Source organism: Cherax quadricarinatus, chromosome 6 (assembly GCF_038502225.1).
Source record: "Cherax quadricarinatus isolate ZL_2023a chromosome 6, ASM3850222v1, whole genome shotgun sequence".
Taxonomy (NCBI): Eukaryota; Metazoa; Arthropoda; class Malacostraca; order Decapoda; family Parastacidae; genus Cherax; species Cherax quadricarinatus.
In genome coordinates, this window is record NC_091297.1 from 15,833,192 (window position 1) to 15,850,373 (window position 17,182).

Below are 17,182 nucleotides of genomic sequence, written 5' to 3' on the forward strand. Positions count from 1 at the left end.
AGCTCAATACATAGACAACACTAAATTCATTATATTAGACCTTAGTGCAATTACAAGAGTGAGTCTGGTGCCACTTGTAATTTTTTTTTTATAGTATTAGTTTATACCTAGTTGTACTTTAGCTCATTCTAGCACAACACATAGACAATATCAATTTCATTATGTTTATTACTGACTATACTCTATATGGCCAAAGTGCTTTAGCGGTATACTTATCCAAACCTCCCACCACTACAGAAATCAGTATTAGAACTCACCACATAATACAGGATATAAACAACCACTATTTAAACCTAAAAGATGAATGATCACGTTGACCCTGATCTAAACCTCCATAATCTAACACACAATCAAAACTTATTGGAAAGTAACTGCCTTTATTACACAGCAGCACAAGCCAGCACTATCCTGAACACTGCTCAAAGTCTATCAGTTCTTAACTACAACATCAGGTCCTTAAGCAAACACTACGATGACCTCCTGGCACCCCTTGAGTCACTAAAGACACCCTTCTCCTGCATTATTCTTACTGAGACCTGGCTTAAGCAGGACAATTGATATCTACCCACTACCAGGATACACAGCAATCCACAACTGCAGACCATACCAAGTTGGGGGTGGTATTGCAATCTATTACTCTAACCAACTATCTTGTATTAGCACTAATTGCTTTAGTGAGGAATATGGAGAATACATTTTTGCTAATTTTACTGTAAAAAACCTCAAGACAACTAAAACAATCGGTGCCATTTACCGGATACCCCACACAAACATCCCAAACTTCAGTGAGAATCTAAAGTCACTAATAACAAACAGACAAATGAACAAGCACCACCTTCTCTTAGCTGGAGACTTCAATATCAACCTTGACCTACCAGATGATCAGACTGTAACTGATTTCATCAACAATATGAACAACACACTTCTCATACCAACAATAACTAAACCAACCAGGCTGACTGAGACAAGTGCAACCATAATAGACCACATATGGACCAATATACTAGCCCCCCGTAAATCAGGGATAATCACAGACAGCACTACTGACCACTACCCAACCTTCCTCTTAACAAACATTAGTAAGCCACCACTCGAATACAACAAAGTTTCATTTAGACTCCATGACGAGGCCTAAATAAGGAATTTCACAGCAGACCTTGAGATCATGTCGGAGGATCTCACCTTCAAGGACCATAACATTGTATCAATCGCATCTGCTAGAAAAATGACAGGATGGATAATGAGAACCTTCAAAACTAGGGAGGCCAAGCCCATGATGACACTCTTCAGGTCACTTGTTCTATCTAGGCTGGAGTATTGCTGCACACTAACAGCACCTTTCAAGGCAGGTGAAATTGCTGACCTAGAAAATGTACAGAGAACCTTCATGGCACGCATAACGGAGATAAAACACCTCAATTACTGGGAGCGCTTGAGGTTCCTAAACCTGTATTCCCTGGAATGCAGGCAGGAGAGATACATGATTATATACACCTGGAAAATCCTAGAGGGACTAGTACCGAACTTGCACAAGAAAATCACTCACTACGAAAGCAAAAGACTTGGCAGACGATGCAACATCCCCCCAATGAAAAGCAGGGGTGTCACTAGCACGTTAAGACACCATACAATAAGTGTCAGGGGCCCGAGACTGTTCAACTGCCTCCCAGCATACATAAGGGGGATTACCAACAGACCCCAGGCAGTCTTCAAGCTGGCACTGGACAAGCACCTAAAGTCGGTTCCTGACCAGCCGGGCTGTGGCTCGTACATTGGTTTGCGTGCAGCCAGCAGTAACAGCCTGGTTGATCAGGCTCTGATTCACCAGGAGGCCTGGTCACAGACCAGGCCACGGGGGCGTTGACCCCCGGAACTCTCTCCAGGTAAACTCCAGGTAAACTGTTGACTGGCCTACAGAATTCTCCAATGCCAGTGGCATTGACGATTGGACAGACATTTTTCTTAACAAAATACTTAGACTATACAACAAACATTGTCCTATAAAAACGAAACAGATCACGAATAAACGGCTTGGTTGCCCATGGCTAACCAGCAGCATTCTGAAATTCATTGATAAGAAACACCAATATGAAAAGCAATATAGACAGGGCTTAATACACAAAGATATTCTTAAACATCATTCAACAGTTCTCACCAAATTAATAAAGAAAGCCAAACAACTGTACTACTCCAGCAGATTCACTGACACAAGAGGAGATATAAAAAAGACCTGGAAAACACTTTCCCAGATTCTGGGGACCCACAAACTGAAAAAACAAGAATATTGTTCTAACTAAACCTCATGAAACACCACTGCATCCCACTGATACAGCTAACAAGATAAACGACTTCTCAAACATAGGATCTAATCTCGCAAGTAAAATCCCACGTACCAATGCCCGTGCCGGGGACTACCTAGATGGGAATTTCCCAAATTCCCTCTATCTTGTACCAACTGAGCCCACGGAAGTCACCGCGATCATAAAGTCACTTAAAAATATCTCGGGGAATCTGTCTCACGTCCCATCATTATTGTACAAGCGAGCGGCCCATGTCCTTTCGCATGCTATTACATTACTTTTTAACAAGTCACTAGAAACTAGCACTTTCCTGACACTACTGAAGACAGCAAGGGTTACACCAATACATAAAGGTGGTGACCCTACAGACGTAAACGACTATAGGCCAATATCAAACTTACCATTGCTATCCAAAATCTTCGAGAAACTCGTGCACAGGAGACTATATTTATTTATAACGTCACAAAACATACTCAACCCCTGCCAATTTGGATTCAGGAAAAATGAAAGCACTAATGATGCAATTATAAAAATTCTAGACCTGCTTTACACAGCATTGGAAAATAAGGAATATCCACTAGGAATTTTTATTGACCTAAGAAAAGCGTTTGACACAGTAGACCACGGCATCCTACTCCACAAACTTGACCACTATGGTATAAGAGGCCATGCGCTTGTATATTTTAAATCCTACCTTTCTAATAGGTATCGGTATGTCACCATTAAAGACACAGCCCCATCAATACGGCCACTTGATACTGGAGTTCCGCAGGGAAGTGTCCTTGGACCCCTGCTCTTCCTCATTTACATCAATGATCTTCCAAACATATCCCAACACCTGAAACCCATTCTCTCTGCTGATGACAAGACTTATGTCATCTCCCACCCTAATCTTGCCACCCTCAACACCATTGTTAACGAGGAGCTGCTCAAAATATCGACTTGGATGACAGCCATTAAACTTACACTTAAAACTGGCAAAACCTACTATATTATGTTTGGTAGCAGAGCAGGTGCTGTGCAACTTAACATTAAGATCGACAACACTCTAATTGCCAGACATAATGAGGGCAAATTCCTTGGCCTATACCTCGACAACAACCTAAATTTCAGCACCCATATCCAACACATAACAAAAAAAGTATCCAAAACGGTGGGGATCCTCTCCAAGATACGATGCTACGTGCCGCAAACTGCCCTTCTCACACTATACCATTCACTTATATATCCATACCTCACCTATGCTATCTGTGCTTGGGGTTCAACTGCAGCAACACACCTAAAGCCAATAATAACCCAACAAAAAGCTGAAGTAAGAATAATCAGTAAATCCCATCCCTGGCAACACCCCCCCCCCACTCTTCATAGACCTAAACTTACTCCCTGTTCAGAACATCCACAGTTACTACTGTGCAATCTATATCTACAGGACCTTAAATTCCAATATCAACATTGACCTAAAACACTTTCTTGATAGTTGTGACAGGATCCACAGGCATAACACCAGACACAAACATCTCTATGACATTTCCCATGTTCGACTAAACCTTTACAAAAATTCAATGTATTTCAAAGGACCTAAAATCTGGAACACCCTACCTGAAAACTCTAGAACTGCAGACACATTCATCACTTTCAAAACTACAGTTAGAAAACATCTTAACTCCCTGATCCACCCCGACAACTAACTACATGATAACCACCTGGTGGTTCACAATTACACTCACTCACCCACTGACTATAAACCCAGAAATACTAATCTTAATCTTAAAATAATAAATCCTAACTAGTCATAAGTTTGCCTATGATACTCCAATATAGACACTTTGTATTGTGCCAAAACAAAAACATTCACATTGCTAAACTCACAAATTATGATGTAGTCACTTAGCCTTAATACCATAATCTGTAAGGATTTAATGTTAAGAATTAATCTAAGTCTGCTCGAAATGCCGAGCCATGCTAGGTGTCCTAGTGGCCCCCTCTGTAATTAGTATTTTATAACATGTAAACCACACAAAACCCAAAACCTGTAAACCCCACATTGTAACCCTTTTAGAGAATAAACTTGAATTGAATTGAATTGCCTGTGATTGGTCAATGAACCAAGGTACTGATTTAACCAAGGGTACCCTATCGATCGTTAAATCCTTAGCACCCGGTTCGCTGGTTGGGAGGCAGCCTATATGGGAGTGTGACATACGCCGAATAAATTATAACGTACTCTTCGCATGCCACAAGAAGCCTACTGTGTAGGCGAAACGTCTCGGAATAAATTTATAATGGGGTTTGTTTTGGTAGCGGGGTGTGAATGATATGTCTTCGGAGGCTTCTTACTTTATTGTTAAGTAGTGGGTACACAGGCTTGTGTTGTGCCCATGGCCCGGGCAGGGCCATGCCCACGAGAGAGAGCTGGGAGGCCTTGTGTCTTGCTGCTAGGCCGCTGTGTGAGTGAGCGAGAGGCAAGTCTGGGCATACTGAAGTGGCAAGGCCTACAGAGGGCAGCACCTGAGTGGCGCGAAATATGAACTAAGCTGGCAGACAGCAGGGGCTGTCTGTGCAGACAGTACAGGCTGTCTACATACGCTCGGCCACCTACCGCGCGTCGTCCCGATGCGACAATACTGGTAGTAAAAGAAACTCGGTCTCTCTCTCGTAGGAACAGGGCACAGAACACAAAATAAAAACATATATATATATATATGGACATAGAAAAAAAAACTTCCTACAGGGAGGGAAGAGAAAACATGTGGGGTGTGCTAAACATCGTGGTCAAAGGCAGTGAGCGTCGAAGGGCATCACTGCACGCCTTCCTGCGTCTGGACAGATACTGCAACACAGGAGACATCGCTGCGGCTGAGCTGTGACATAACAGGTTACGGTCTCCTCTGGAACGGTGAAGCAGTCATCGTAGGAGTCGCTGCAGATTTCACTCAACCTGGGGCACAACATGCTGGTGCCCTCGAGTGAGGCGTCGACAAAACTCGGCAACTGGGCAGGACTTCTGGCAAGCGACTCAGGAGGACACTTCTCGACTGGTACTGTCGCTGGGCTGTCACTGCCGGCGAGCGTGGAGCGAGTTGTGGAGCGAGTCGTGGCAGAGACGACTGGGTGAAACATCTTAGTTTTTAGTTTAATATGTTTATTATGCACCCCATACCCATCCTGTGATCTGGGAGTCGTAACATCATACACCAGACTGCAGTGAGGGAGCTAGCAGTCAAAGTGACATCTTCTATGTGCAGGCTGCTCACTGAAGCTTGTGACACGAGGCTGACACAGTGTGTCATTCTCTCGACAGTTGGAGTTATAGCAGAGGTTAGTCTAAGCATCCCAAGACTTGTTTCTCTACATATAACTGCACTCTGATGGTCTGGAGGTGAAGTGAAACAAATCTCGATGGGAATCATAGCAGGTACGATTCTGCAGAACATCACGAGCGACGAGCATAAAAGCTTTCTGTACAAGAGGGCTCATACGCTCAGGGCTGAGTAATCAGCTGTCAAACACACTGGTCTCACGGGTGACTTAGCACAGTGGTGCTACTCAGGTCTGGCTCAGACCTCACTGGATACACGGAAACTTTACACACCGCGGTACAACATGTGAGAACACTGACTGAGAGGAATTAATTAACACACGACATATATTTTCTCTCAATCTTCTCGACAATACTAAAATAATTACTGAACACTCGATGGTGACATCATGTGATGTCAGGCGTGATGTCGCGAGGTGACGTCAGCAGCATTGTGACGTCAGCAGACATCTCGAGGTGACGTCAGGCAGACATCGTGAGGTGACGTCAGCAGACATCGTGACGTCATGAAGTCGGGCAGCATCGTGGGTGACGTTGATGTGATGCGGGCAGCAGACCACAGCATGTGGCCTGGGACATCTGGTAACTCACGTAGCTCATAGGTCTACGTGACATCGCCCACACCCACGTGGCGTCGTGATCCACGTGGTGTCGTGATCTACGTGGCATGCTGATCCACGTAGCTTCGAGTGGCCTTGGGCACTCGGCTACACAGCTCTGGCAATGAATTCACATGGAAAACAGCAGAAAACACAGCAGAGGGAGTGGGCAGTGGTGAGTGGTGTATGGTAGACGGGTGAGCGTGAGTAGGGCGAGCATAGGCAAGGTGAGGAACAGCCACTTCCTCTCCTCTCCTCCCCCACCCACAAACACGTGGAGAAGATCACAGTGGACCCAGAAATCACCACAAAACTCACCTCTGGCTTGCTGAAACAGCTGTGCTGAGCTGAACAACAACAGCAACATACAGGTGACGCTGAACACGTGACTTGAGAAACAGCGTGGGACGCTATAGCGTGGGGCGCTGTAGCGTGGGGTCACTGTGACGCCACTTACAATTCTCGGAGAATTTCGGCAAATTTCGGCTGTGTCTGGATGCTCAAATGTGCAGACACGACATCAGGATAACTCGTTGAGAGACGGATGCTTCTTGTGTAGGGTGATGAAGTGAAGATGACTTCATACCTCTTCCTCCCTCTCTCCAGGCAAACACAACTGCTGCGAGCACCGCTGTCACCATTTATAACGGGCTTGTTTGGTAGGTGCTGTAAGCGAGTGGTTAATGACAGACGTCTTCTTCGGAGGCTTCTTACTTCATTGTTAATGTCGTGGTGGGTACACAACGGGCAGTGTGAGGGAGTGACCGCAAGCCAGTCCGTGGAGGGGGAGCACTTGTGTCTTTCAAGACGGTCGGCCTAGGAGTGAGAGCGGCTGGGCTGAGCCTCCCACTGACCTGGGTGAGCCTACAGAGGGCAGCACCTGAGTGGCGCAAAATATGAACTAAGCTGGCAGACAGCAGGGGCTGTCTGTGCAGACAGTACAGGCTGTCTACACTTAGCACCCGGTTCACTGGTTGGGAGGCAGCCTATATGGGAGTGTGACATAAGCCGAATAAATTATAACGTACTCTTCGCATGCCACAAGAAGCCTACTGTGTAGGCGAAACGTCTCGGAATAAAAATGCCTAACTGTTGCATTTGTATCTTACCAAGTTTACACCATACTGTTCCAGCCACATTATTGACTTTCACTCTAGAGTTTAGACGATATTACTTTTTTGCTTAATTTACTTTATCGGTTAAGAAGACAATAATTTTTGACTTAAACTCCACAACACATTAAAAGCAATTACGCTTAATTCTAACATTTAATTTTATTTATGTTTACATTATTACGTTCGAGCATAATTTGTGCAAGTTTCATACAGAACAGTCTATTGATTCCTGGGCTATGGCGGCGAGACTTGACTTCCCATGACAACCATCGTTTCTGCCTCCACTCCATGCAGTAACACACATTCATGAACAAATCCACACGGCAAGTTTCACATTTTCATGGTGGTGTACCGCTCTGAGTTCCAGTTCCTGCGGTTACTGATCTTCTGCTTCAAGGTTCCTCAAGCGTTGAGCTCCAGTTCCCGGGCCTCTTGAGGGGATTTATCATCTCCTGAACCTCTTAAAAGTATTTTCCTACAGCTCTTGTGCCTTTTGAGGGTATTGATCTCCAGCTCCTGGGACATTTGATGGTGTCAAGCAACAATTATGACTACTTACGGGTGATGAGCTAAAGTTCCTGGACCTCTTGATGGTACTGTCTTCATCTCTTGGACCTCTCTGGGGTAGTTACAGCTCCCAGGTCGCTTTAGTAGTGTACCGGCAATATTCATGGTCTTGCACACAGTGCTTGCTCAACATGTACTGAGTGTCAGAAACCTATATATAGTTCTGCATTCATTTGTACTTAGTAAACACAACATAGACAAACTGAAATATGTGAAATATTAGATCTACAGTAAAAAGAATCGTGTCTCTTTGTACACATTTTCTCTATAACAAACAAAGTTATCTGTTTTTTTCTGTTGATGTCAACATATTTTCAAAATATACGTCACCATGTTGGTTATTCTCCTACTTCCATTATTTACTGTATCTAATATACACCAGATACATACACTCGCAGTGTCAAGCACTTATGTTTCTCCACAAACCACACTTTTTTTGCTAATATTTTAGGAAATGCCTGGAGTTTACCTGGAGAGGGTTCGGGGGTCAACGCCCCCGCGGCCTGGTCTGAGACCAGGCCTCGTGGTGGATCAGGGTCTGATCAACCAGTCTGTTACTGCTGGCCGCACGCAAGCTGACGTACGAACCACAGCCCGGTTGGTCAGGTACTGACTTTTGGTGCCTGTCCAGTGCCTGCTTGAAGACAGCCAGGGGTCTACTGGTAATCCCCATTATGTATGCTGGGAGGCAACTGAACAGTCTTGGGCCCCGTACACTTATTGTGTTGTCTCTCAGTGTACTCGTGGCGCCCCTGCTTTTCATCCTGGAGAGCTTACCTGGAGAGAGTTCCGGGGGTCAACGCCCCCGCGGCCCGGTCTGTGACCAGGCCTCCTGGTGGATCAGAGCCTGATCAACCAGGCTGTTACTGCTGGCTGCACGCAAACCAACGTACGAGCCACAGCCCGGCTGGTCAGGAACCGACTTTAGGTGCTTGTCTAGTGCCAGCTTGAAGACTGCCAGGGGTCTGTTGGTAATCCCCCTTATGTATGCTGGGAGGCAGTTGAACAATCTCGGGCCCCTGACACTTATTGTATGGTCTCTTAACGTGCTAGTGACACCCTTGCTTTTCATTGGGGGGATGTTGCATCGTCTGCCAAGACTTTTGATTTCGTAGTGAGTGATTTTCGTGTGCAAGTTCGGTACTAGTCCCTCTAGGATTTTCCAGGTGTATATAATCATGTATCTCTCCTGCCTGCGTTCCAGGGAATACAGGTTTAGGAACCTCAAGCGCTCCCAGTAATTGAGGTGTTTTATCTCCGTTATGCGCGCCGTGAAGGTTCTCTGTACATTTTCTAGGTCAGCAATTTCACCTGCCTTGAAAGGTGCTGTTAGTGTGCAGCAATATTCCAGCCTAGATAGAACAAGTGACCTGAAGAGTGTCATCATGGGCTTGGCCTCCCTAGTTTTGAAGGTTCTCATTATCCATCCTGTCATTTTTCTAGCAGATGCGATTGATACAATGTTATGGTCCTTGAAGGTGAGATCCTCCGACATGATCACTCCCAGGTCTTTGACGTTGGTGTTTCGCTCTATTTTGTGGCCAGAATTTGTTTTGTACTCTGATGAAGATTTAATTTCCTCGAGGATGAGGAATGAGGAATAGAATGGAAACGAGTATTGTGCCTTATAGAACAGAGGTTTTCACGGTGGCTGCCTCAGACTTTACTCTGTTTACTATTACTCTGTGTTCTATTTGTCAGGAAGTTATAGATCCATCTATCAACTTTTCCTGTTATTCCTTTATCACCATTTTGTGCGCTATTACACCATGGTCACACATGTCGAAGGCTTTTGCAAAGTCTGTGTTTATACTACATCTGTATTTTGTTTATCCTCTACAGCATCCAGGACCTTGTCATAGTGGTCCAGTAGCTGGTACAGGCAGGAGCGACCTGCTCTAAACCCGTGTTGCCCTGGGTTGTGTAACTGATGGGTATCTCGGTGATTGGCGATCTTGCTTCTTAGAACCCTCTCAAAGATTTTTATGATATGGGATGTTAGTGCTATCGGTCTGTAGTTCTTTGCAATTGCTTTACTGCCACCTTTGCGGAGTGGGGCTATGTCTGTTGTGTTAGTGAGTGTGGGATGACCCCTGTGTCCATGCTCCCTCTCCATAAAATGCTGAAGGCACGTGACAGGGGCTTCTTGCAGTTCTTGATGAACACGGAGTTCCATGAGTCTGGGCCTGGGGCAGAGTGCATGGGCATGTCATTTATTGCCTTTTCAAAGTCTTGTGGTGTTAGGATAATATCCGAGATTTGTGGGATGACCAAATTTTGGGTTTCGTTCACAAAGAATTCATTTGGGTTGTCGACTCTTAGTCTCGGCAGTGGCTCGCTGAACACTGAGTCATATTGGGACTTTAGTATCTCTCATTTCTTGGCTGCCATCTGTGTATGTCCCATCCTGCTTAAGCAGGGGCCCAATACTGGATGTTGTTTTTTCCTTAGATTTGGCATAAGAGAAGAAGTATTTTGGTTTTTCAATTTCCTTTATGGCTTTTAGTTCTTCCTGTGATTCTTGTCTCCTGTAAGATTCCTTCAGCTTAAGTTCAATATTTGCAATTTCATTGACTAGTGCCTCCCTTCGTATTTCAGATATATTGACCCCACTCAGCAGCTCCATGACTCTTCGCCTTCATCTATATAGGAAGCGTCTCTCTCTTTCTAGTTTACATCTTCTCTTTCTTTTTCTTAATGGAGTGTGCCTTGAGCAGATCTCAAGAACCACTGATTTTATTTTTTCTAAGCAAAGGCTCGGATCCGTGTTGTTTAGGATATCTTCCCAGCTTGTTTCATTTAGGACATGGCTGACTTGTTCTCAATGTATGTTTTTGTTACTGAAGTTTAATTGTCATAATGTACTTTTGGGTAGAGTTTTTACATGAAATAGCACTAAAATTAATAAAAATATTGGTTATATGACCTCGGTGGATCAGGGCCTGATCAACCAGGCTATTACTGTTGGCCACACGCAATGTAGCCCAGCTGGTCAGGCACTGACTTTAGGTATCTGTCTAGTTCCCTCTTGAAGACAGAGAGGTCTACTGGTAATTCCCTTTATGTAAGATGGGAGGCTGTTGAACAGCCCTGGGACCCTGACGCTTATTTCATGCTACTCACGGCACCTCTGCTTTTCATCGGGGATATCTTGCACTGTCTGCCGAGTTTTTTGCTTTCATAGGGAGTGCTTTATGTGTGCAGATTTTGGACTAGACCCTCAAGGATTTTCCAGGTGTAAATTATGATGCATCTTTCTCGCCTGAACTCCAGAGATGAACTTTTTTTTACCCTGCTAGATTGACTGGATATTAGGTAGCTGAGGTAGAGGTAGAGTTACTAGGCTCTTGCATACCTCGATATACAGCGAGCCGAGTTATGACATACTATCGATACTTCTCTCGGATTGCTCACTGACCGACACATACCTAGTTTATAGTGGTGAGTAGAGTGCCTCAGCGATTTACCAATTGTTAGTGTTATGCAAGCCTAATTTAAATGTATACTGTTTCCATGAAGATGTCATTGGATTTAATTATGCATACAATAACTCTATCAGGAAATTATACATTCTCAGAATGGAAATTATTTGTATAGTGCATAATTTTTCACAAGAGTTTTGTAACTCACGAAGGTAGAGTGAGGAGGAGGTTGTGTTGAGGGTGAGAACAGGTGTAGGCTGCCTCTTGAAGCAGCTGCCGACGCACAACTCTCACACTTTCCCATGTCTCCCGCGGCCCTGAGTATCGCTGTAACAGCCAGGAATCCGGCGCCGCCCTTGCTGAGCTGATGGAAGGAGTGGCTGTGGAAGATGCTGACCTGGCTGTGGCAGAACTGGTAGACGGGTGGCAGGGGATTTCCAGTACCACACCGTCAGTCATTTCTATTTGGATAGTTTCCTGCAACATAGTAAAATTTTAACGTCATTTGTTTATTATGTAAAAAGCCTGAACGCTTTCATGTGCTTACATACACATCACCATCATTCACTCCATCACTGTTTTGGCAGAGGCACGCAATTACTACACTTCTGATAACCCTCCAAACTGCAATATCCTCAGCCCTCCGTCAGAGTGCAGGTACTGTACTCCTCTCCCTCCAGGACTCAAGTCCGGCTAACTGGTTTCCCTGAGTCCTTTCACAAAATGTTACCTTGCTCATACTCCAACAGCTCGTGAAGTCCCAAAACCCATTTGCCTCCACTAACTAGAATCTAACATGCTCATATACGCCTGCTGGATGTCCAAGTCCCTCGCACACAAAACATACTTTACCCCATCGCTCCAACCTTTCCTAGGGCGACCCCTAACATTCCCTCCCTCCACTACAGAATTATGCACCCTCCAAGTCATCCTATTTTGCTCCACCCTCTCTAAATAACCAAACCACCTCAACAACTCCTCAGCCCTCTGGATACTACTTTTAGTAACTCCACACCTCCTCCTAATCTCCAAACTACAGATTCTCTGCATTATATTCACACCAAACATTGCCCTCAGACATGAAATCTCCACTGCCTTCTCCTTGTTGCAACATTCACCACCCATGCTTCACACCCATATAAGAGCGTTGATATAAATATACTCTTATACATTCCCCTCTTTGCTTCCATGGATAATGTTCTTTGTCTTCACAGACTCCTCAGTGCTCCACTCACCTTGTTCCCGTCATCAATTCCATGATTCACCTCGTCTTTCATAGACTCATGTTGACACGTCCAGTTCCAAATATCTGAAAGCATTTACTTTCTCCATTCTCCCTCCCTCCACTCTGATATCCAGTCTTTCATTACCTAAACATATGCACAATAACATATTCATCATAAAAGTAAAAAAGAAAGCCGGGTATTTCGATCCCAACACTTGTGTCCTCTTCAGCACAGAAACAGAACCAAGCAAAACTAGGAGAATTTATATGACATTGAGGTCAGGTCACGTGATCTGTCCTTGTGTTACAATCTTTCTTAATTATTACCCTCATTGCTACCTTGGTTAACGGGGTTTAAAGCTTATCGACTGCACTAGGGTCAATAAAGCTGCCCAATAGCCTTTTCATCGCCAGCACATGTATACACTGAGAGAAACAAACCGTCAGTATATATATATATCCTCTGCTGCCCTCGCTATGAAGTCAGGTCTCCAGTACCCGCCTGACATATTCAAATTCAGGATGACTTCAATTGTAACAGACTATTTTTGTAGCTTCAATTTGTGTGATGGATTATTTGTGCTCTTTCTCAGTCAATTGTATATGCTTCACACATTCTCACAGACTTTTAGTGTTGTCTTGTGATGGTGCCCAGATCTCTGCCTGTCTCTCTTACAAAAATCAAATCACAGTTTGCACATGGAAGAGTACAATTATTTCTTATTTTTAATAATTATTACATTTATTATTTTCGTGTCATGCATAACGAGAGGATAAATGAAATTTACTTAATGATATACAAAAAGGTCACCATAATATATATACATAAAGAGGAGAATATATGTCTCAGAGAATTATATTCTGAGAACATACTTTAATCCCTGTTTTAAGGGATTAAAGTCTAAGACCAGCTTGTCTTGGATTCGAACCCTCTATTCGGTGAATTATTAAAGTATTCTTGATTGGTGTTGTGCAGGCGATAAGTAGCCTTAATAACCACTAGTTTAGTTGATTAACTGTAAAATAAACAACCAAGACAAGGTGTATATGTAGTAAAATTAGATATTTCTCAAGAAATCATAGCGCTCAGGAAGGCTAGGTTTGTGTACATGAATGTGAATGTTAAAAAATCTTGATACTCTATTGGATTATTATCATTTGTTTACCTGGAGAGGGTTTCGGGGGTCAACGCCCCCGCGGCTCGGTCTAAGACCAGGCCTCACGGTGGATCAGGGTTTGATCAACCAGGCTGTTACTACTGGCTGCACGCAAGCTGGCGTACGAGCCACAGCCCGGTTGGTCAGGTACTGACTTTAGGTGTTATCAAAAATCATGTCTTATGCACTCACGTGGTTACTTTGGATATTGCTGACCAATAAAACCTCACCCCTTTTACATCAATCCTTTCCGGCACAGAATCTAACTGGTGGAACCCAATGGGATCAAGTTTCGTTATTTTCCCAACTCTTATCAAGCGAAAGATGAAGACACGTCGGTCCTCGCCGGCCGTCACAAGTAGCGGAGTTATCCCTCCTTCTCCAGGCTTGGCTTTCTTTGATGTACTGATGTGCAAGATGGCTGACTCGTGGGGTCGCTCCACTTGCACAAGAGTGAGGTGCTTCTCTCTGGTTCTAGGAGCAATATGAAGTACGAACATGTTTACTGAGCCGTCCTCCAACCCCACCACCACCAGATCATCTTCCCCCGTCACCTGCAAAATTAAAATAGGGTGACTAAAAAATACTAAAAATATGATATATGGGGGAGCAAATTACATTAGACAATACACAAATCACTAGCATATAGGAGAAACTTACGACGTTTCGGTCCGACTTGGACCATTAATTAGTCACACACTAACACACCAAGGGAGTCGGTATACTATACTGAAAATAGTGATGTACTTACACTTTCAACAAGACAGAAATTGAGACATATTTATACCACTAAAACCTGATAAGCTAATATTGCTGTCAGTGAACCTTATAACAGGGAGTACCTTGGGGGCCGATGAAAGGTTCTTGATCCAAGGAACAGGAGCTACTGTCTTACTTTGATCAAACACTATTACCCCCCACTATCCTGGCGAGGTATGAGCCATATGGGTTTGCCTTGCCAATTTGATATAATGAACATTCATCCAAGGTAACAAGAGGAGACAACGAGCACTTACCTGGCAGGTGGCCCAGACAACACAACAAGGTGATCCCTTCACCTCCGCCTTAGTCAGAGATGTGGGCACCTGCACTTTCCTGCTGCCTCCCACAGTCACATCCTCGACTGGGGCACCTGGTTGTGGTGACGCACAGACGGATTCAGTTACTCTCTCTATGTCCTCTGAAGCTCCTGGCTGTAGTGAGACAACCAGAGAGCGAGAAACAAAATCAATCCTGGTTGGCACTCTCACACTGCATTTCAATTTCATAACAGAACTGATGAACTGAATAAGGCGTATGCCTTTATGGAGGAAATAGATAACTCTTGGCTGTCAGCTAGCATTTTGAAGACAGTATTACGAAAAGAACTTCAAATAAGTGTCATTCTATCACGCAGGAGAAGTCACATGTCTATGGCACATCCAACGAAACAAGACTCTTGAATATCACTACTGACCAACCTCGGCTGGGCTACAATTACCACTGAGGTTAATAAAGAAAATTTAGATATTAAAAAAAAGCTCGAAGTAAAGTGATGTTCAACACTGGCCAAGTGTGTGAAGGAAACACCGAACAGAACTAAATTAATCTTTTAGGTTATAAGTAAGGCTAATTTTCAACAGTACTTTATACTCTTTTGTTTGTCTGTCTGTCTCTCTCACCTGGGGTAGAGGGGTGACCTGCAGGTAGCGGTGGTGGGTGGTGGTAGCCACGTGGGCGTGGGTAGGCGCGATGGCTACGCCCGTCACTCTGCCACTGGGTCCCTGGTGGAGTGTTCGAGCCACCCACTCGTCTTCCCACACCCCGTACACCACACCCGTGTTGCTCTGTCACAGGAGTTAGTTTAGTTAGTTTAATATGTTTATTATGCACCCCATACCCATCCTGTGGGCGGTAGTCAAAAGATTACAGAGGTACATAATTGGTCCAGGGACTGGACTCCAAAGTTTTGATAGCTGAGCAAGTTACAGAGGTAATGAATTCACAATTTACAAAGGTAATGAACTCCAGGTAGGTCTAGTCACAGTCATGACAAGTTACAAAGGTATTTACAGATTACAGAGGTACGTAATGGGAGACACCATCTAAATCAGTGTTTTCCAACCATGGTGCAGCGGCACTCTGGTGTGCCACTGATAGTGCCCAGGGGTGCCACAAGATTGTTAATGGTTTTGCTCTAGCTTCGTCGTCTTAATTAAAATATCACAGAAGAGAAATTAATTGAAATACGTTATGATGTCAGTCTGCAATTAAAGCACAAGGAAGTTCTGGACGAATTCTGGATAAAGATTAAGAATGAATATCCTCAAGTTGCGAATAACTCCGGTAATTTTCATGGAATTTTCCACACCTTACCTGTATGAGTAGGGATTTTCTCTGCTCACAAACAAAAACTAACAAGAGGGGAAGTCTACAGTCGGTAGAGGAAGAAAGGGAATGTCTGTCCAATATTCCAGTTAATATCAAAGGATCTGTCAGTCACACCAAGAATAAATATCTCGCTAAAAAAATTACAAAAGATAAGTTAGTTTGTTGATTTTATTTTATTGTGATCTATAATGCTTGTGTATTACTAATAGGCTTGTATATTTTATATTTCATGTGTGTAACAGGCTAGTATGGTGTTATTATTATTATTATTATTATTATCGTAATCTTGGGAAGCGAGTCTAATAGAAAATTGACTATGGATGCCAATGGTGACCGGAGCGTCAGAATACGACTTTACATAATACAAAAGTAAAATTTCCAATTTTCACGCTATATATACAATCCCACAAACGTAAATAAATATATATCGAGTGAAATGTAAATATACATACTATTCCTATTTGCTAGAAAAAAAATGGCTCATTGCTACTATGAAGGAACGAAAATATGAGAGCTGAGGCTCATATATATACCAGAAACAGGAATAATTTCTTGGTTGACTTTAACGCTTACTGACCACACGAGGGTCAGTCAGGGTGAGTACCTACTGACCACGCGAGGGTCAGGCTGCTTACCTACTGACCACACGAGGGTCAGTCAGGCTACGTACCTACTGACCACAAGAGGGTCAGTCAGGCTGCATACCTACTGACCACACGAGGGTCAGCCAGGCTGCGTACCTACTGACCACACGAGGGTCAGTCAGGCTGCGTACCTACTGACCACACGAGGGTCAGTCAGGCTGCGTACCTACTGACCACACGAGGGTCAGTCAGGCTGCGTACCTACTGACCACACGAGGGTCAGTCAGGCTGCGTACCTACTGACCACACGAGGGTCAGTCAGGCTGAGTACCTACTGACCACACGAGGGTCAGTCAGGCTACGTACCTACTGACCACACGAGGGTCAGTCAGGCTGCGTACCTACTGACCACACGAGGGTCAGTCAGGCTGCGTACCTACTGACCACACGAGGGTCAGTCAGGCTGCGTACCTACTGACCACACGAGGGTCAGTCAGGCTGCGTACCTACTGACCACACGAGGG

At 44.2% G+C, this 17,182-nt stretch overlaps 1 protein-coding gene across 1 annotated transcript in view; it reads right to left on the bottom strand.

The window, feature by feature from the left end:
- LOC128694174 (cilia- and flagella-associated protein 44-like) overlaps positions 1–17,182 on the bottom strand; it is a 147,188-nt gene that overhangs the window by 104,324 nt on the left and 25,682 nt on the right. The window contains exons 8-11 of the mRNA XM_070080644.1: positions 15,366–15,530; positions 14,721–14,897; positions 13,935–14,258; positions 11,531–11,799 (exon numbers count right to left, since the gene is read on the bottom strand). Coding sequence (XP_069936745.1) covers positions 11,531–11,799; positions 13,935–14,258; positions 14,721–14,897; positions 15,366–15,530 — 935 coding nt within the window. The remainder of the gene's footprint in view (positions 1–11,530; positions 11,800–13,934; positions 14,259–14,720; positions 14,898–15,365; positions 15,531–17,182) is intronic.